Source organism: Haliotis asinina, chromosome 9 (assembly GCF_037392515.1).
Source record: "Haliotis asinina isolate JCU_RB_2024 chromosome 9, JCU_Hal_asi_v2, whole genome shotgun sequence".
Classification (NCBI taxonomy): Eukaryota; Metazoa; Mollusca; class Gastropoda; order Lepetellida; family Haliotidae; genus Haliotis; species Haliotis asinina.
Genome location: NC_090288.1, coordinates 31,176,153 through 31,197,719, shown reverse-complemented (window position 1 = coordinate 31,197,719; position 21,567 = coordinate 31,176,153). Strand labels below are relative to the sequence as shown.

The 21,567-nt window shown below is 41.4% G+C and overlaps 1 protein-coding gene across 1 annotated transcript; it reads left to right on the top strand.

The window, feature by feature from the left end:
* The first annotated feature begins 4,536 nt into the window (after positions 1-4,536).
* On the top strand, positions 4,537-20,215 carry LOC137296823 (uncharacterized). The gene is made up of 9 exons (XM_067828688.1): positions 4,537-4,562; positions 5,207-5,809; positions 12,235-12,448; positions 13,250-13,539; positions 14,337-14,483; positions 15,203-15,507; positions 15,779-17,074; positions 17,372-17,621; positions 18,079-20,215. Exons 2-9 carry the CDS (start codon positions 5,615-5,617, stop codon positions 18,568-18,570), a joined length of 3,189 nt encoding a protein of 1,062 aa, XP_067684789.1. The 5' UTR covers positions 4,537-4,562; positions 5,207-5,614; the 3' UTR covers positions 18,571-20,215.
* The last annotated feature ends 1,352 nt before the right edge of the window (positions 20,216-21,567 follow it).

The window sequence follows — 21,567 nt, the reverse complement described above, 5'->3', positions numbered from 1 at the left end:
TGTTGATAACGTTTCTAAAGCTGTGGGTTTTCTTTATGAATTTGCTGCTGAAAAGATTTGATATTCTTAGATATAGTCATATTTGATACTTCAGTCGCGCATGTTGTAAATAACAGTGTATTGTGCATTTAGAAATAGGCTATGTGCACTGATTAACACCGTTCTTCATGAAGAGGTGGCTCTGGTTTGTTATTTCTGCATTGGGAACCTTGCCCGATTTCTAAGAATAGTGCACGAATAAGGTGATCATTGGTCTCAAAAACATCCGCTGCTTGCTAGTTTGATAATAATGTGGTTGATGGGAGACGCAATGAACTTTTGTGACCTTTTAGTTGCTACGTTCAACATATTTCCATATTCCGGAGAATCTAAGATGGTCCCAAAACGTTCGATTGAGTTCATGGTAATATTTCAATGGCGTTATTCTGCAAACCGGCGATACGATATGTCTCGCAAACGGCGAGCTTTGTCGTTGCCATCCATGAATATCGGAATACCGGCAATGAGATGGTTATCATATTGTGGTACGACGGCGGGATCCAAATTCCTGCTAAAAACGTTGACCATTGAGGGTCCCAGAAATGAGTCCAAGCTTGCATTATCGCGAAACTAATCCAACGCCACCACTGGGCCCACAACCATGATATGCCTCGTGACCACGTCTTCAGACACGACAGAGACAGCGGCCTAGGTATCATGAAGAAGATAGCGACTTTCGCCAGACCAATGAGCGCTGCGCCGTGTCCTCAAGTTGCGTTTTCTCGGAACTTGTATATTCCTGCATGTGTCTGAGGAAAGAACGTCTTACTGGACAACGTGTTCTCAGCTCAGCAGCCGTAGCTTCCAACTGGTGGTACTGCAAAGATGAAATATACAGTAGAAACTGTCACAACCGGCATCTGTCTAATCCGGCAAGCTCTGGCTTGTACATTTATCATCAGCTTTAGAGTCCAGCACATTGTCTAAAACGGATGATTTCTTCAGTCCCAATGAGTGCCGGATAAGACAGCTTCCACTGTATACACCACTGTGCTTGCCATATTCTCAGCAGATAAACATGTGACCGGCTACTTCTGAGGTATGCAGATCTGTTGAATAACTGAGTTTATGGCGGTGCTGTGATGTTGATTTTTCCAATGAATCAACAAACACTTAAAAGCAAATTTAAACACTCACGATGAGGCGGAGGCTTTCTTTACCGTCGCGAATATCTTACATGGTATTCATTGATTTCAAAATTTCAAAATGCCCTTAAGCTAAAAAGGACTTTCTCTACCGAGTCATGTAACAAATCTCCCCGTTGTAATTCACGGACACCCTTTCACCTTGTAGGGATGGTCAAGACACACGCTGCGGGAACGATTACCTCCCGTCTTTTTCTTTTCATTTAAAGAAAAATTCGCAGACGTGACTGCCAATATTTTCAGTCAGGACGAAAAGTATGGATTACCTCCGAGAATGACAGCCCGGAAACCTGACCCCCAAACTGAACGTAAACCTAGAAGACATTATCAGTATTAGTGGTATCACGGACTCCGTTTCCATGGAGGGCTGACCTTGATGTCTATGACCATGGTCATGGTCAAGGTCATCACGTAAGGGAGTAAACTGTAAGGGCAATGGCACTTGTTGCATCGTGCATTGTGGTATGGGCGTGGTTTGTACAAGTGTGCATACTGTCAGAAGGGAGGTAACCGTTGTTGTTATTTCTAAGGGAAAGTAAAGTGGAAATATAGTGATTCACGTATACACTGCGACTGATGGCGAGACAATGCAACCATGCACAGTTCCTCCTGTGTTGGACTGCCTGGTCCAGAGTTGATTGCTAACACACCGCACTCAGACATCTGGAAAACAGCGTTAAACAACAAACAAACTGAAACAGCTTCTTTGCACCACTTGAATTCGAGCTCATTGAGTGAGTGAGTTTTGTTTTAGGCCGTTTTCAATATCACGGCGGGGACACCTGAAATGGGCTTCACTTATTGTGCCCATGTAGGGAATCGAACCCTGATCTTAATGAGACGAGCGAACGCTTTAACCACTAGGCTATCCCACCACAACAATTACAGATCGGAATCGGTTCCAGTTAATCCTATGCTCGTCCTACGGTTGGATAATTTGGTATGGGATCCAGATTGTGTATCATTTTAAGCCGTTTGACCTATTAACGCATCGTGTGGACAGACTCAGAGACTCATGACTGGGTGGCACCGTACCCCAGCAGTGGAAGAGGTGTTTACAATGTCACTCACTGGTTCGCTTGGACTACGCAACAACCAACCTCTGACCTCCTTGCCGATCTGCGCAATGACGTATATCAACCATGTCGGCGAGTCTGACCACCCGACCCCGTTAAGTCTCCTCTTACGACAAGTATGCATTACTGAAGATCAATCCTGACCAGATCTTCACGGGTCGTATAAACATTACAACATTCCTTGGTTCAGCGTTTCAGAAAAAGCACAGCAGAGATGTGGAGCAGATTCCCAAATGTTTGCAATGCAAATTCTCTGTTTTGGCTTATACCATACCCCTCCGGTTTTCAGTGAGCAGTTGCATGGCCTTTGCGCGTGTTTATGACGACTAACAACAACGAGGCACTATATGTTTAGTCTCTCATGGACATCTGTTATCACCATTTTAATAGTGAGTCCTAAACACATGATCATGATCTGGTCCAATCAACCATATTCACCCACTCACTAACAAGACTTCCAATGGGCGGGGAAAAGGTTTTGGAGCTTTTAGTAACGCAAGATACCAACGAAGGCACTCCCTCTCTCGGGACCACTATGATGTCATCTGATGGGTGTCTGTGTTGTAATTAACACGGATAAGTGACAGGATGCTCCCCTGGATAGTGAATACCTGACCTACAAGTGTATTTTACAGTTCCACTCTAAGCCTCTGTCACTAGTATTTCATGGACTGGCTTTTTCATTCATGACTGAACTTCAACAATTTTCTCATTCCTCCCGCCTGGTTCCAGGTAACGGTTTTGTTAGTTTCTTCACTTACCTACGCTGTATAATAACGTTGAATAATACTCAGATTGTTGTTTCAAGATTATAATGTTTACTTGACAAACTGCCCCGTTTCATCATATCCACAGTAGTGTATAAACGAGATATACTATGCAGTCGATATAAGGTTTCTTATGGTTATAGATATTTTGTATGCATCGCCTACATTTTCCAATGTTGTATGACATTTTTGAAGAACGAGTCCTAGCTTCAACTAGACTAGTAAACGTTAGGGTGGTAAGGACAGAGAGTCGGTTGTGCTAGCATGAGGTCGGTGGTTCGATCCTCAGGCCCCGTCAGTCCACAAGATGGTCGGATGGTTGTTATCACCCTGTCTGACGTTCTGCATGGGGAAATACAACACGGACTAGTTGACCCGGGGTCAGTATTGTGTCCTGAGTGAGATATGCATGTTTTAAATGTTGCTGATAGTGAGATAGGACAATAAACCGAAATAACGCAAAACACACGTACACAGGCACGCATGCACCCACACACATATACACCCATACGCACACGCACACACGTTGCTTCAATGCAGTATGCGAAACAGACACTGGCCCGCAAGCCCGTGGCCAATAAAATCCATCTGGGCCAGTAAATATCCACAGTCACTGACCCGACTGGCTGGTGAAATTCTCATTGGGTCACTAATTAAATATATTACTCTCTTCGATTTGTAAAGTTATAATACACGTTTAAATCATGCAAGATGATGGTCTGATAAATGACGGCATTTCACCTTTCTATGATCTTTTGCTTGGATCCTATATTCACATTTCTCGCTAGTGAATTATTGTGTCGGCAAGTGACTTTGAGTCGTAGCTTGCCCGACCGGCTAGCAAAAGTTGCGCACACCGTCATCCTGAACTCGATATTGAATATGTCATTCACTTCGCTCCTACAACGGGGGCGGTGGGGTAGCCTAGTGGTTAAAGTGTTTGCTCGTCACGCCGAAGACCCGTGTTCGATTCCCCACATGGGTACAATGTGTGAAGCCCATTTTCTGGTGTCCCCCGCCGTGATATTGCTGGAATATTGCTAAAAGCGGCGTAAAACTAAACTCACTCACTCACTCACTCGCTCCTACTACCGCTACCCCAACCGATCTGTAACATCGTCAAATACTTTTTCAAATAGGGATAGCATGAATATATTTACCGTCATATTCTGATGCGCACGGCCACGAGAAACATATGTCATCACATCCGCGTGTCTGTTCGATCAGGTTTCCCAAAACTAATTTATTGATTCACACGCCAGCGATACCAAATTATCACCATCTACTTTCATCAGGATACGTTTCTCAGAAAAGCAAGTATAAAGGTGCAACATCACGTTTCTTTCACTGAGCTATTTTTACTTCCGGGTTTTCACTCCTTCTCAGCCAATCACGGTGGCAACGTCCATAAAGGACTCATCCCACAGCTTGTTGCTTCACTGTGCATTGGTGTATTGAATTACCAGTGAAATACCAACACTTACTATATATATCATGACAGACTGTTCAGGCCAGTATTACAGGACTTCACGCAGGTAAGTCTGGTTATAGTTCGATAGGCCTTACAATCCACTCTACAAGTGTACACTGTCCTACAGGTCAGCAATTGTCAACCTTGGAAGAATAAGTTTATATTGTGTATGGTTGTCACATTTGGCTGAGCAAATGTATTGACTGTCTTAATGTTTAATCAAACCTGATTTCGGCTGGATGTGGTTGTTGTGTTCAACATAACCCGATCTTGGAGACTGTGTTGGAAATGTGGAAGAGAATATTTGTTGTGTCGGTCCTGGCTGGATCGGTATTGACATGACTTTCAAATCAGATGCAACTCTGAAAGTATTTGAAGGGTTGTATGGATGCGGTAACAGTATGAAGGTGTGCCTTATGCCTGCGCGTGTGGGTGGGTGGGGTGGCGGGGCGCTTCCAGGGAATAGTATGTGAGTGACGACAGGAATTGCTATACTTGAGATGATAACATCAAACATCATGTACTGGAGGCTTGCTCAATACTATCCAAGATCATGATCTCTACAGGTGTAAACTCTCAGAGCCAAATCCCCCAATAACCTATACTCCGACCTGAAGTGAGACGTTACCCATTTAGTGCCATGTATCACACCTAGGTTTGCCATGCTTACTTAATTAAACATTTGTGTTTGTTTCCTTATGATTCCAGACAGAGATGGCACAAGATACAACACTAGCTGTATTGCTTTTCTCTGTGGCTAATGCATACTTCGGGAACACGTCAAGGCATTTCACTACCCACGTAAAGTAGCTGTGAATAGTTTCCACATGTACTGAGAACAAAAGCTACTTGTAATAGATACGAGAGCACACAGAGCTCACAGCAAGTGTGGACGTTCAAAGCAGACGGCCCTCGACGACGACTCTATACGGGGTTAAAACACCAGAAATTAGTCAAACAAAACCATCAGAATCATCTGAATAGGTATCTAGTGTCCTGAACACAGACTGGTGGAACAGACGATATTGCTAAGCAGACGACAGTGTTGAGCAGACGTCAACTGATTGAGGAAGGAGTCCGCCTGAGTTGTGGAATTACTCAAGTAAACCTGTGACAATGAAGCCAGCCCTTGTAAGGATGCGAAGTGTTACTTCTGACTACGTGAACGGCATTGAGGATGTGATCGAGCTTATAGAGACAGCAGATAATCTAAATGTGTGTCTAACAGGCTGCACTACCCCAGAAGACATGAAAGTCCGTATTATCAGTGGGATGAAGAGGAAATCTAAGGGAACCACACAGAGTCTTTGGGTAAGACATGCTTTCCATTCTTTTGAAGTGGAACACGTTTATGTATTTGATGTTGCTAATGCTCAGGATATTCTATAAGGTACTGGTGCGGATTTTTTATGAACTACAATGCTCTAAGCTTACATGCCTTACAGTCCTGCTATTCTGAATTCCATTCTTCCACCACCGCTGCTACTACTGCTGCTGCTACAGTAATTTTCGAACACCACTGTATACAATGACCATCTGTTTCTGGTTTCCAGTCCATGACACTCATAACAGCAACTCTGAATGATTGCGTAACTTGTTTACGATAGTGTCGGAAATGTACATACTGCCACTGCGAGAAAAATATAGATACTTACGCGATTGTTTTTTCTAGTATAAATTAGTACAAGTTCTAGGACAAATGTATTCTACGGTGTCTACCACAAGAATATGTATGGCTAAAATGGCTTTTGAACATTGAAAATTAATTTTTGCATTGATTGAGCTACAGAAAGGTTTTCAGGTGTAAATAGATGTATGTCTTTGTAACACAGGAAATTACGTGTTTCCAGGTGAGTGTGAGTAGTTGTTATCAATTGCATCAATCATTCGTAACACTCGTAAAACCTAGTGTTAATGTTAACTTTGAAACCTCTAGAAAATTGACTTAATTTAGGAGTGAGTGAGTGAAAATTTAACGTCACATCGGCAATATTGCAGCCATATAGTGACGAGATATGTTGTATATGCACCAAAAAATACAAGTAATTAAAGAGCCAGTCATCGACGGACTGTAAAATAACTAGAGCATATATCACAAAAAGAATTAAAACTAGCTGGAATATATTTTTAAAAGCAGAAAACTGTGTTAGACATAACCACGTAAAACTGGCTATTGATCACCAACAAATGAAGGTAGATCACCATACTAAGGGCCATGGGGACTTTCAGTGCTTCTGTCACCTGCATGGACCCTAGCTGGATTTACACCATCCCTTCAGTAGCTGGTGATTGTATGCAAGTTTAGCCACAAATTAAAATGACAGTAATACTACAGCCAAAACTGTGGAAAATTAAATTTAACTTCGAATGTTTTGGGACTTATGTACCCTATCAGGAGGACAATAATTTTACGGCACTTCAACCTCCCTTGATGATACTGATAACAATCTGAATTATTAATTTAAAATTTAATTTAGGAGAGATCATAACTAACAGATCAGGCAATATCTCCGAAATGTACCATTCACACTGTACCATCATGTGGACTGAAATGAGACAGAATCCATGTTAGTCGGCACATCATGCGTTTCACTGCTGCTGTTGTAAATAAATCAAATATTTGATATTTGTGACTGAATCCCGTAATGACTGCATTAATTAAACATTTATGTTCATAATGTTGATGGCTCAATTCCATTTTGAGCAATACTCGTACTTCTCTATTACAGAATCCAGTTCAAAGCTTTCTGTTACAGTTTTTGTAAGAATATATGTTTTATTAAGCAAATGAAATCTTCGCCTGCATGTCATTTCACTAGTTGAAAAGGAATATACCTTGTTTGATCCGCATATATTCGGGGCCTTGAGCAACGTCGAACTGGAAATCAAATATTGATCAGAGTGAACGAAAAAGGATCGGATAACAAACATGTGATCATTACGTTTTTCCCAAACAGCAGGAAAACGAGGCAGTTAGATCACTGTTTAAATACTGTATATTTGAAAAAGGCATATTGTATATCCTTCATAGTGTCGACGGACGGAATAAACCTGTTATTTTTATGGCCAGTTGGAGACCAAATGATAAATCACTCGTATTTGCAACAATGCGTACGCATTGTTCAGAGCAATGTCGACCTCAAAAGACTGATTAAGATCATAGGGACGTATTTGCCTTTCTGCTTTACGTCAAATATGACATGTTTGTTTGCTTTGTATTGAGAATAATAGGGATAGGACAGTCCGTTGGTATGGGTGTGTGGAATTTAATCGTCTAAAATTCATCTATTATTTATTTTATTACTTACGGTCAACACAAACCACCGGGTACATGCAGCTCTATCTCCTACCAGTTTGCAATATCAGAGGTCGATATTTCAAGCATTTGGACGTGCCGTCTCCATTTCGCCTAGGGTTGTGACAGAACTGTTTTGATGATATTTCGTTTGAAAAACACATTAACATACACTTACACGTACAGACATTTTTTGTAAGATTATTTTATCAGTTTGGAAAACACATAAAGACACAGTTAAATTTACAGACATGTTTTTTAATCAGGCCGACGGTTTAAGACTAATGTTATGACAGAGCTGTTTTGATGATATTCATGATCTGAAAAACACATAAACACACAGGCATTTACCGACCGTCAGTTTAAGACCATGAAATGATAAGGAGGGAAAATATCACCCTGTCACTTCCCCCGTCTCGGTGTATATCCCCGCCAGGATAGGGTGTCATTTCTATGTGCTGGAGAACGCTTTCAAGCGGTTTGAATGTGTTGTTTGGATTCTAATTATATAGTGAGAGAATTCGGCATTCTTCAGTGTCCATCTTTACCGATCTGTTTCCTCAAGCGTGCAGATTTTCTGCACAGATGGGATAACTCAAAACAACTGAATTTATAGAAACGTATACTAGTATCTTAAGCTTCAGGTACTTAGCGTGTATCATTAGACCGTGTGGCGACGTCAATATTAATAATTATCATACCCTCAAAGGTACGTCGTACTTTTTAAACAACAGGTATATGAATAGGTTTTTGGCATATATTTACACTGAAAGATTATATCGAATGCTATAGCTAAGAAATTTCGCTGAACGAGCGATGGTCAGTTTTGCACTACGTCACAATGAATTGACGTCATTACACCATTGCAGTCTGTACCCTCCTAATGAAATGTACTCTTGATAACTGTATCAGTTATGTGATTTGCTTCAGTCGACTAACATTACAGGTGGAAATATTTGGTTTAACTCTTCGACGGAAACAAAGTCTCACATCGACTAACAATTAAACGACGACACGGCAGTGTTCAGTAATTGATCTGCCTGTGTCCGCAGTCCCACAGTGACCCATGATTGAGAGGGCGCTTCGGCGCAAGTTGACAACACGTAATCTAAACCAGCTTAGATTAAGACGTAATGGGAATGATGCGGCAGTCTTACGGTTAGGGTGTTCGCTTGTCACGACGAAGACCCTGGTTCGATTCCCCACATGGGTACAATGTGTGAAGCCCATTTCTGGTGTCCCCCGCCGTGACATGTCTCGAATATTGCTAAAGGCGGCGTAAAACCAAACTCACTCTCTCACTCAAGAGGTATGAAATCAATTTAAATTGGAAGTAAAACTGCGACGTTATATTAACCCATATAGTTTACGATAATCACAGATTTAATTGAAATAATATGGAGTGGATGTTTCACCTGAACGTAAACCGTCTTGAAACCTTTAATCTTATTACTGTTTATGTTACATGTACGTTAACAAAGGGTGAAAAAAAACATCAGCAGAAAAGCCGATCGGTTGGTCGGTCTAAGCCTCTCCTCAATGGTGTCGATCTGGGTCTATGTGTAACTTTGCATCAAGCCAGTTACAGAAACACAGGTACAACGAAAAGTTTCATGAACGTGGGCGTGCGTGGCCCCCATCTATATCATACCCAGATCCGCTGGCGTTGTTCAGGCGTCGTGACATTTCACTTGTGTCCTTTATTCCAGAGGTACTTTCTCACATGCTGTTTCTATCATATACATACCCTGGCGGCATGCTGAGTTTTGCTGCCCAAGAACCACATGTTTCTTTATCATCATTTAAACGTGATGTGAACATGTTCTACTTTCTGCATTGCTGTGCGAGAGCGATGCCTTCTGTTTTTTTTATTTAGTTTAAACTTCCAATCATAAATTTCAATCATTTCATTTTAAAGTTTCCCAAATCACGCTTTAAAGATATTTAGTGAGAAATCCAAACGAAAAACAATTTCAATAACCATAATATTTATAACATCAAGGTCAGAGAACCACTCAATTGTAGAAACACAGGGCAATGGGAGTAAAACAGGGATGATAGTGCCTTATAGAAAATCAGTGAAGACACTAGGTGTTCGCGATAAGCACATCCTGCTCTACTATGAGCGCCCATTAATCACAAGAGAAATCTCTACTGAAAGAGTGTAGTGGCTATTGCTCGATTACGGCTACAAAACAATCGTCTGTTCTGGTAACACTTTCTTGAAATACATGATATACGTAAAGTGATTTCAAGTACCCATGTATGACGGCGGTATTGCTTCGTTTCAAGGGTGAAATATTCTTCGTTGTCAGTTGAAGCTACAGAGAATAACACGGTTGGTAAAGAGCACGTCGTGAGTATCCATGCTGCATATGACATCTAACATACGTGCAGTTTAAATGTTGCTGCGAAAAAATGACATTATCTTTTGTTATTTTCTCGCCTGATATAAAACCCCTGACGGTGTTCCTACATATGCTTGTGAATAGTTTAAATATATCACCATAACAGAGCATAAAATCCGATACCTTCATAGCTCCATCATGAACACAAAATGTCATTCTAATGTCATATCTTCATGATGACATCATTTTTGTGTTTCGATATTTCGCTTGCGTTTAGCACGACCAAAATCTAAATCAGGTAAACCTTTTGGAAAGACGTGTTTCTGTAGAAAACTGACTTGTATATCATCGTATCACGCGGATCTGTCTTTTCTGTAAAGTATGTTCAGGTTTTAATAATTTCAAAGTAAGCTTTTCAAAATAACATCGCTTTGGAAATACAGCATGTATGGAAATTGTTAGCTTTGTTCATTAAGAAACATTCGATACCAAAGCTGTTTGAAATATTTGTTCCTCCCACCACAGGGACTTGTATCGCTTAGAAACAGCGCTAGAAAGACATTCTTTTATATAGCACTAGGGTAGGGTCAATACAGATAAATGTCTTTCGAGCGCTGTTTCTAAGCGATACAAGTCCCTGTGCCTCCCACAGCACTTCCCGGAACGTCATGGAGAGGAAATAGAAAACGAGGTGCACGCGCTGGTAGTGGCAACTAAATTCAAATAAATTTTAATAGTTTTGTCAAACGATTGTCGACAAGAAGTAAATGCCCAGTCTGAATATCACCATGATACTGCCCGGAGCTGGAGATTTCAAGTGGCTTTTACACGTCGTTCTAACAAATACACCAGAACGCCCTCTCTTGTTTACGGGATCAGTATACCTTCCTCAGTGAAAGACCCGTGATGGTCCGGGGTAGAATAGACCTTCAGCAACCCATAAAAGACAACTGTGCTTGTGTGGTCAGGCTCGATCATTAGGTTGACACATGTCATCGGTTCCCAATTGCGCACATCGATGCTCAAGTTGTTGATCACTGGATTGTCTGATCCAGACTCGATTTATAAACAACCAACCAACGAACCAACAAACCAACCTTCATTGTTCAATATCTCCATGATCTCTCGATCTGAAACCGATACAGCATCTGTAGTAGGTACTATGTAGTACCTACAATGAAGACTGGTTGGATGTTTAACGCCACACTCAGCAATATTCCAGCTATATGGCGACGGTTTGTAAATAATCGAGTGTAGCATATAGTCTAAAAGCTGATAAATACACGAATATACATTACATGTATGTGCTTACATCTCCGCTAATAACGACACTATGTGCATCAGTACCTGAACGACCCCCTGCCTATACGGTGCAACTCATACATGAAATTCAAACACGCATAAAATCGTGTTCTTATGAGTTACCCTAGGCATGAATTATATGGCCCCTTCACAAAGAGCTGATGTACGGTCCGTGAAGTGAGCAACGATACTTGGTTATCTAAATTGATAATGAGGCGGCTTTGAAGCGAAAGTATTTTTTTAGAAAGAATTGACAATGACTCATCTACTTTCAAATCTACCGATTTGATTGGTCTAGAATGTTTGAAAAGAAAACCGATGCCAAACACTTCCTGATTGTCAACAGGTAACATGTCGTGACACAGTATTTGTTGAAATTGGCAGCTTCGCTCTCTTTCGCGTCACCAGCCTTGTGCTCAAAAGATGTTTCAACTGTAAACGTTGTGAAATGAAATGTAAGATGCCATCAAGGACTGTAAATATATTCCCCCGTTGGGGAATAATTAAACTATATGGAACAGTACATGTCACCCCGTGAAAATTCGGGCTCGAATATTGGCCTTCAGTAACCCAAGCTCACCCCTCACAAAAGGATGATAGAATTAATATTTCTTTACTGTTCTTCACCCGGGGTTAGGTGTGTGTGCCGATTTTCTATATTTTCTGTATATCTAGGATTTAGAAACGACTTTTAAAACAAGACATAACTTTTTTCATTCTGCATAATAATGTACATAGTAACTGCAAATCAGTCTATACTTTGCATGTAGCCAAACAACTCTATATTACAGAATGACGAAAGACTGGATAAAATGAGAGCCGAAAATGAGCAGAAACGAGAGGCCCTTGTAAATATCATCAACTGTGTGGCGAACAGCCTGTGCCTTAGTATGAACCATCTAAACAACATCTTCAGACAAGAAGGTTCAGATACTGACTTGTCACAGCACTTCCTCAAGCGAACGCATGATTTACGCAGTGGTGTGTGCAACGTTCTAATTGCCGGTAAGTTCGTTACACCCCGTGCAACCTTCCCATTGTGTGGTGCATGTTATTCTTAAAATTCCTTACTTCCTCCCCACAGAAGGTGGTGGATAATCTTACTGGTTTAAAGCGGTCGCTCTCACGCCGAAGTCAGAGGTTAGATATCCCTCATGGGTACAATATGTAAAGCCCACTTAATGTGTCTCCTTCGTGGGAATATTGCTGAAAGCGGCGTAAAAGTACGCACACTCACACATCTCCCTTGCTGATGAGTCAATGGAACGAGGAGAGTTGCTATGCGTTTTTGTCTCCGCTTATAAATTACAATTATACTGGTACATATCAAAATTGTCTGTGTTTATTTGGGGGTGGGGCGAGTGTGGATGGGTGTTGGGGGTGGATGGGGAGAGAGAGAGAGAGATAGGTAGATAGACAGAGAGAGAGAGATTATGAAATATTTATAAATAAAAATAAAGCAATAGGTTAACATGACAGAGCTTGAAAATCACTGAACTGCCTCGATTAACTGAGCTGAAGTACGTCTCTTTCATATGGCAATGATTCTCAATGTTGTGTGTGATATGGTTCTTGGGTTGTCTGTACAATGCTCAGCAGCAATAACGCGCAGTCGTAAAGATGCGTATCGTACGTACCCTCCTTCCTAAAAATGTAAGTGAAATACTCACTCACCGAACAAACACACCACGTCACTAAAATGTCCAACCTTTGTCCTACCTAAATATTCGGTTAAAGAAATTTCATTTACGGAACAATTATCACTTACATATGACTGAAACCTGATTTACGTCAGTACTTTTTCAGGACAAACCAACTCTGGGAAGAGCACCCTGCTGAACCTCCTTCTAGGGATGGACATCCTACCAAAGAGCATCTTGAGCTGTACATCCAGCATCTGCAAACTGATGTACTCCAGCACCTACCAGGTGATAGTCGTCCATGGTGACGGTAGACAGGAACAGAGGACCTTCGAGGACCACCGCGCGACCAGAGACTTCCTGGATGGAACTGTGGCAGTCCGGCAGGAGGAGGCTAGAGAAGCTGGGTCGTCTTACCAGGAAGTCCATGTCCTTCTACCAGCTGATATTCTCAAGGTAGCTGCACAAAATATGCCACTAGTTTTTGTACAAAAACATCTAAAGAAAATAAACAAAAAACAAAACAAAAACCCAAAACCGTGTATATGTGGCCTTTACCGATCTTAGTAACATCGGTTTGAACAATAACAACTCTTAATTAATTATTCCGAGTATTACAGTATTTTTGTACGTATGTGAACGTATGCTGATGTATTTGTCCGTTTGAAGGGGTAAGTGAATTAACGAGATCAGGATTAGTGAGGTTTTGAACTTTACTAATCCGTGAGATTACTGTCACTTGTCAGGTCAGATGAGTTTCCTTTACACCGAACGTCACTGATTGTTTGTTAAGATTTAAGAACTTAGCACATCAGTGCCTTGAGAGCTGAATAGCATGGGGATCTGGAGTTGCTGCTTGCGACAGTGAGGTTTTTTGTCACCATCTACCTTTATCGATCGTTTGCATCAAACAACGGGGGCTTTGATGGATAATGGATTGCTGTCGTTATTAACGACAATAATTTTAGTCGCTTACTATCTGAACTTTATCCTATGTATGAAACATTACTATATTATTGCCACTTCTACGTCCTTCATGCCCAGACTGATTTCTTACAAATGTTGAAACAACTTTTTTGTGGAATACAGCTAGCCAAAGATCTTCGAAATAGAGTTATAAGGGGTTACGCTTTACGTCCTCTCCCTTTAGAACTTAGATTCCTCATGTCATAACAGGATAATCCAAATATTATATCCCAACTGTATCCATGTTTACATCTGTGGAACATGTGTTTGTTTTGTTTATTTTCCAGTGTGGTGTTACTATCATCGACAGTCCAGGGTTTGGGGAGAACGAGGCCATGGACATGGTGGTCCGAAACTTTGTTTCAACCAATCACGTCGCAGCTTTCATCTACATCATCAAAACAGACAGCAGTGGCGGAGTTCAAGAGGACCGGGTAAATATAAACTTTGTCTTTCCTGAAGTTGTTAATTTATAAGCTTTCTTTTTATATAAAATCCATAGAGGTCGATTTAAAGTCATTTATGAGCAGTGGGGTGTGTACTGTGTGGTGTGTAGTGTGCAGTGTGTGGTGCTTGGCGTTTGGTGTTTGATGCTTGGTGTGAAGTGTGTGGTGTGTAGTGTGGGGTGTGTAGTGTGCAGAGTGCAGTGTGTGGTAAGTGGTATTTGGTGTGTGATGTGTGATGTGTGGTTTGTAGTGTTCCCTCGCCACAGGCCCGTTATGTTTTCGATACCCCGCTTCGTTCCAGTCTGTGTAGCCCATTCATTGTGTCCGATACAGTGACATGGCTTGTGGTGTGCAGTGTTCTCTCGCTACAGGCCCGTTATGTTTTCCATAGCCCGCTTGGTTCCAGTGTGTGAAGCCCATTCCTGGTGTCCGCTACAGCGACATGGCTTGTGGTGTGTAGTGTTCCCTCGCCACAGGCCCGTTATGTTTTCGATAGCCCGCTTGGTTCCTGTGTGTGAAGCCCATGTCCGCTACAGTGATATGGCTGGAATATTGCTTTTAGTGGCGTAAAACCTTACTCACTAGCTTATTCATAACATGTCAGTGAAAACAGAGACCAGCTGATATATATATCTTTTATTTTTTAACCCTTTTTTGAGCTTTTTTCTTTGACGTATATTTCAATAGGGTTTTCCCCCTTCTTACAGTTAATACGGTTCCTCAAAAGCGTCCTCTGCATAAAGAACGACCACCAAGATGAAAGTCACTACTTCAATCCGAAAGCTGCTCTGTTTGTCTGTAACCGTTGGGACCTCATTGACGATGAGGATAAAGTCAAGGTCAAGGAGAACGCTATCAGCAAGCTCCGAGGCGTTTGGCCAAAACTCGAAGACAAACAAGTTTGTTTCTCCTCCTCTAAGTTCCCGGACAGCGACCAGCTGAACACGCTCTTACAAGGTTTGGATGAGCTGTTTCAGTTGGCCAAACAGGTTGACATCACAAACTCATATTGGTGAGACATTCCATTTGTTCTTTTCAATTCTTATTTGCTTGGTCAAGAAAGGCTTTCAAGGTATAAGCTCCCAATAGTCATATTTTTGTGTTGAATACGGGAAAGTACGCTCGTGCATGTTTGAAAAAGTGTTTATGATGTCACTGTCGTAATTTGAAACCATACAATTAAATTTTAGTTTATATGAAAACTTTATCGTACTGGCTCCCATTCTGCGTGAAGACGAATAATTTACACTTCGTTGAGAAATTTGAATCTTTATATATTGCAGTTGGTTGAAACACATCGTGAAGGAATGCACATTCTACTTGAGAGCAATCGTCACACAAACAAACCAAACAGAGAGAGATCTGCGGGGAACTTTGGATGAGGCCAAAAGAAAACTTGGCACTCTTCAAGCCGAAACCGACAGCATTGTTGCAAGCCTGAAAGAAGAACTCCAAAGAGACCCGCAGATATTTTCCGGGAAGATGAGGAAATACTTGGAATCACAAGAGATGAAGAGGCACCTCAACGCCTCACAGTGGGACGTTGAGGATCTTCCTGGCTTACAGATTTCCAGGGAAGATGCTTCCTATCAGAAGATTCAACGGGACAGAGATGCTGTGATCATTCAGAGGATTATTGACATCCTTGACGAATCTGATTTAACCCAGAACTTTGTGTCAGACTTCGTGGAAAAGATGAGATCGAAATTATATGAAGAGATGAGCGCTCTTGGAGAGAAAATGGAGAGTATAACCAACGAGCTGAAAGATTCAACTCAGTCAAAAGTCTCTGTTAGTTCTTATGACTTTTGTTTAGAGGATTTGAACACAGAAACATTCAGAACACTTCTCACAAGACGCCTCAGTAGTTCGTTTACCGAGAGAGTAAGGACGTTTGTTGAAACAGAGCCATCGAGTGCAGTGCCCCTTGTAGACTTTTCCAAAGCCGTTGTCAGAACAGTTGTTGATGCAATAGATAACATCGATCGTTTAGTGCACAGGTCCAGCAAGTCACGACGAGGATCACTTACAAAAGATTCTGATCCAATGACATGGATGGCAAATAGGTCAATAAAGATTGCGAAAAACATCGCAAAGGATGACACGATTACAATGAGGCTGATAAGCAGATACACAGGGAGGATTGTGACAGAAATGGACAGAGTCGCTCTCCTTGTACCAAAGTTTGTGAAAAACATTGAAGCACTGATTGTTGAGATCAAAGATCTTGGTTCAAAAACTCAGCTCACGAAGAACAACCTTCAGAAGACAATGGAAGATCTGGAAATGCAGAAGGAACGTGTGAGGGGATTTGGTTATATGTACGTCAAAGAAATCATGCCGGATGACATTATGATGCAGTTTGATGACCCTAGAATCCGCAATTCTACCACAGTAAAGGTGGATTTGGGCGACAGCCAAGTTGGAGATGAAAAACCGATGTTCGTGTCACAGGTGCTGTGGTCCCGCTTTCAGATGGGCACTCTTTCTATAGACGATTCTTCAGAGTCCATTACCACCAAGTACTATATCCACCAGCCTGCGGATGATGACCTCTTCAGAGAAATCGCAAAGCTTAGGTGATTATTTTGCTTGTTTTTTGCGAATTAAACGAGTGAGATTTAGATTCAGTTTCATTTGAATATTTCTAAATACATGTACATTACACATTAACTGAAGGCTATGCTTTGGGTGAATTTTGTATATGAAGACCAAAGGAACATTTTCAAATGGTCAGTCCCTTCTACTGCCTTTCAAGGGATTCAACATTTCAACGTTTACTCGACCATCCGTACTCAGTATAATTTAACTTTAAACAAATACAGTGTAGACATCTGAATCAGTAGTGGTGTCATGGTACCTATTGAACTCTTCAGATGCCTTGACAACAGCGCCTCCATTGCCTCCTTCATTGGAATGACCCGTGTTGAATCTCTGGCTGCTTTCATCTTTCTGGACAAGCTATCTCCAGCAAAAGCATACCTGACAAAGCCAATTACCGACACCAGGTGCCCCTACAGACTGAAGGATGTTGTTCCTATGCTGCTGAATGGCATTGTCGAGGGACTTGATAACATCCATGCGAACGGACTGGTGCACATGGAACTCAGTGCCGACACAATCATGGTAAGAAAACGTTTATCGTGTTGGACAAGCAATTTTAACAAATCATGCAAAAGGTTGATAATCTTCACTTTGTCAATTCAGTTTCCATGGACAAGACGACTGAATATGGATTAGAGGCACACCTCAGATATTTTACCATCAGGGGACATTGGTTCATTGTATATGGAAAAAACTCGGTTTATATACATTTCTTTAAGAAGATCGGGTGTTGAATTGATATCCAAGCTTTAAGTTATGAATTTAGTTGTTTTCAAGGGGGATGTGTGTGTGTGTGTGTGTGTGTGTGTGTGTGTGTGTGTGTGTGTGTGTGTGTGTGTGTGTGTGTGGAGGGGTGGGTGGGGGGGTGGGGGGTAGGGAGTGGGAGTGGGGTGGAGGAATTCTTGGATAACAGTGTTGCCCAACAAACGTGACAGCGAGTATAGTAAGTGTACAATAATGTTTGGGCTTTGATTAACAGGTGAATTCCTCTGGAGATGTGAAACTGAGCAACATGTGCCTACCACGTCGAGCTAAGTTCCCTGAGGATCGAGACGTCATACAAGCTGGGGACTTCACCTGCCTGAGCCCGGAGGTCCTCCGTGGAGAGCTATATACCAAGGAGGCAGATGTGTACAGTCTCGGCCTGTTGATCTACGAAATCATGCAACCAAACAGACCATACAAGACTCAGCGAGAGATATCTTTGGCTGACTTCATTGAGCAGGTAAATCCAATCACTATGTTAGAGTTGCCAGACCGGGATACGTCAAAGACGTTTTTTGAGCTGATGTACGGCTGTCTCGGCGTGCCTGCCAGTGAAAGACTATTAGTTGTTGAAGTTGGCCAATTCATCCGTTATCTTGAAGATGAAGATGCCTTCGTGCCCTTGGATTTCACGAGACGTCAAGGAGAATCAAGGAGACCGAGCGCTTTGTGGGCAACCCCTGATTCTTTTGGATTTCGCTCATGAGGTAGATCTGTAAATACCAAGAACTGTTTTTGAGACAGCATAAGAGAGTGTTGGTGTAGTTATTAACAATACAACAGTCATGGCGTTGAAACTGCTGAACAGAGCATGCGACACGTTTGACTTATGATTTTGGTGATGATGAGACGGTTCTAGACAGGTAAACACCGTTATGTCGAGGGTGAAGGGACGGATAAGAACGCTTCGAAGGTTGTACATACATTATCTGAAGTTGTACATAACTGGAACATAACGACTATATTAGGAATGTGCAAGGATTCAGTTCTAGTTTGTGTTCACGAAGTCGATACAACTATACCACCAGCAAAAGAAACGCAAGTTTTGAAAATGAATCTCATAAAACTAAGTTTCAAATTTTATGTCTTCTATTTAAAACCTTGATAAAAAGCCAGAGTTGCGTTTCTTTTGCTGTTCAGTGTATGTTTGACTGTATCTCTGCCATATAAACGGTTCATAACCGAGGTTCTCTGACGACTTCTAGTCCATGTTTGGTGTGTTTATGGGCTTGAATGTTGAAAGTTTTGCTTGAGTAAGAATGAATGTTTGGAAGGATGACTTAGTCTATGGATCATTTTAATAACTGTATGAAAAATGCTTCATAGGATATCGGTTGCTGGGGATGTGAAATGGATGAATCAAAAGACCTTTTGTCGCTTGTGCTTGTGTGAAGGATATGCCCATTACTAATTCGTGCAATAGTTTGACAAGAAGCAAAACTTTACAGTAAATACTATACGTGTGTATTTATGTACCTACACCTCGGACAGCGTTGAGTCACAATAGTAAGAGTCACGATTACATGAATGAAATATATAGAGCTTCTTAAGCGTACAGTATGCACATTTTATTATCACAACATTGTTACTAAATTGTTATTATTATTACTCCTACCTAACAACTAAAACAAATTCCTGACAGAAGAATATATGTCTGCTTCATGTATTAACGACCTGTATAACTTGTACGTGTACAGTTTATAAATCTGTATTATAAATAAACATTATAAATAGACTGACTTGCAACACCCGCTTTCCCGGAGTTACGTCCCCTTTGACTGCTCCGAGCGGCCGCCATATTGGCCTGTGGCATGTTGCTGGACCAGCAGACATGTAAATATTGTAATATTGTAAATTATGTGATATTACACATAAAATGGAACTGTACATTTTGTATACTTAGTCAAACTTTCAATAACGTGATATACTGAGAAACTAACAGAATGCACAGGGCTTACATTCTTACATGGAGCTGCTACGATGTGAGGTGAGACGGTGATTTCTTTGAGGCTGTGAACTGGTTGTATGTCCTAGACACAAATGGAATACTGAACAATAAGTTGTTGAAATATTATTATAAATTGTGAACACTGAGGTACCGGTGAGGCAGGCCCTTACCCTTTTTTACGATCACCTGGTGTCGTTAGTGATTTTCAGTGATCCAATCAAAGTTTCCACAGCTATTATCACACCAGACAGTGAGGACATGGTTTTCATGTGCAATGCCGTTTTATCTTTGGTCATTTGTCAAATATGTCAGCATGTAAATGTTGTTTGGAGTTGATGTTCTTGTATGCCTGTTAAGATTTTTATGACACATCTCATGAAGACGCTTCGAAATAAATTATGATGTTATATTGCTGGTTGCAATTTTATGTTATATACAATTACATGTATATCTGACCCGTGAAGATCCGGGTTAGAACTCATCTTCAGTAACCCATGCTTGTCGTAAGAGGCGACTAACGGGATCGGGTGGTCAGGTTCACTGACTTTGTTGACATATGTCTTTGCGCAATTTTGATGCTCATATTGTTGTTTACAAGATAGTCTGGTCCAGACTTATTTACAGACATCCGCCATATAGCTGGAATATTGCTGCAGGCGGTGTAAAACTAAACTCACTCACAGTTATATTTCTAACTCACACAAAGTAATCTTTGATGCATGACGTATCTGGCTGTGAGCATTTACAATAAGGTTTAACATCACCCCTCTCCGATACATGCAATAATATACTGTTGAGGAACGGTGAATTTTTTGAATGGCATGTTGGATGCAGGGCGTACAATATTGAACAAAGTTTATGGGTAATGTATATATTAGAACATCGCACTCATGAAATAAAACAAAAACGGGATCGGATGGTCAGTCTCGCTGACTGGGTTTGCACATTTCATTGGTTCTCAATTGCGCAGATCGATCACGTCATTGATCATTGGATTGTATGGTCCAGATTCGATTATTTACAGACCGCCGCCATATATATTTTTGAGCGCGGTGTAAAACTAAACTCACTCACGAAATAATACGTTGTTATTCTAAATGTTTGTTTAATATTGAGTAACCTAATGGTTAAATATTTATCCAACCAAATCCCGGTTCGAAAGGGAGCATTATAACTGGTCTCCAGCGTTCCAGCAGCAACACTGGTGGAATATTGTATGCAGACGGATTCAACCCACACCCTCACTAACTTCTGTCGTACCCAAACTACGGAATCTGCATGATCGTGAAGACAGTGACAGTGGGTACAGTGACTGACAGTGGGTACATCATGTGAAGCCCATTTCTGGGTTCGATTCCCCTCTTGGGTGGAAGTTGTAAAACTCATTTCTGGTGTCCCTAGTGTGATGAAATATTGCTAAAGTGAGTGAGTGAGTGACTTTAGTTTTACACCGCATTCAGCAATATTACAGCTATATGGCGGCGGTCTGTAAATAATCGAGTCTGGACCAGAGAATCCAGTGATCAACAACATGAGCATCGATCTGCGCAATTGGGAACCGATGACATGTGTCAACCAAGTCAACGAGCCTGACCACCCGATCCCGTCAGTCGCCTCTTACGACAAGCATAGTCGCCTTTTATGGCAAGCATGGGTTGCTGAAGGCCGATTGTACCCCGGGACCTTCACGGGTCGGAATATTGCTGAAAGCGGCGTAAACCCAAACAAACTCACCTTCTTACACAGTTTTGGTGT

Coding starts and splice junctions, on each gene's coding strand:
- LOC137296823 (XM_067828688.1), top strand. CDS start 5,615: ATGAAGCCAGCCCTTGTAAGGATGCGAAGTGTTACTTCTGACTACGTG. Junction 5,810..12,234: donor GAACCACACAGAGTCTTTGG/GTAAGACATGCT, acceptor TCTATATTACAG/AATGACGAAAGACTGGATAA. Junction 17,622..18,078: donor TCAGTGCCGACACAATCATG/GTAAGAAAACGT, acceptor TTTGATTAACAG/GTGAATTCCTCTGGAGATGT.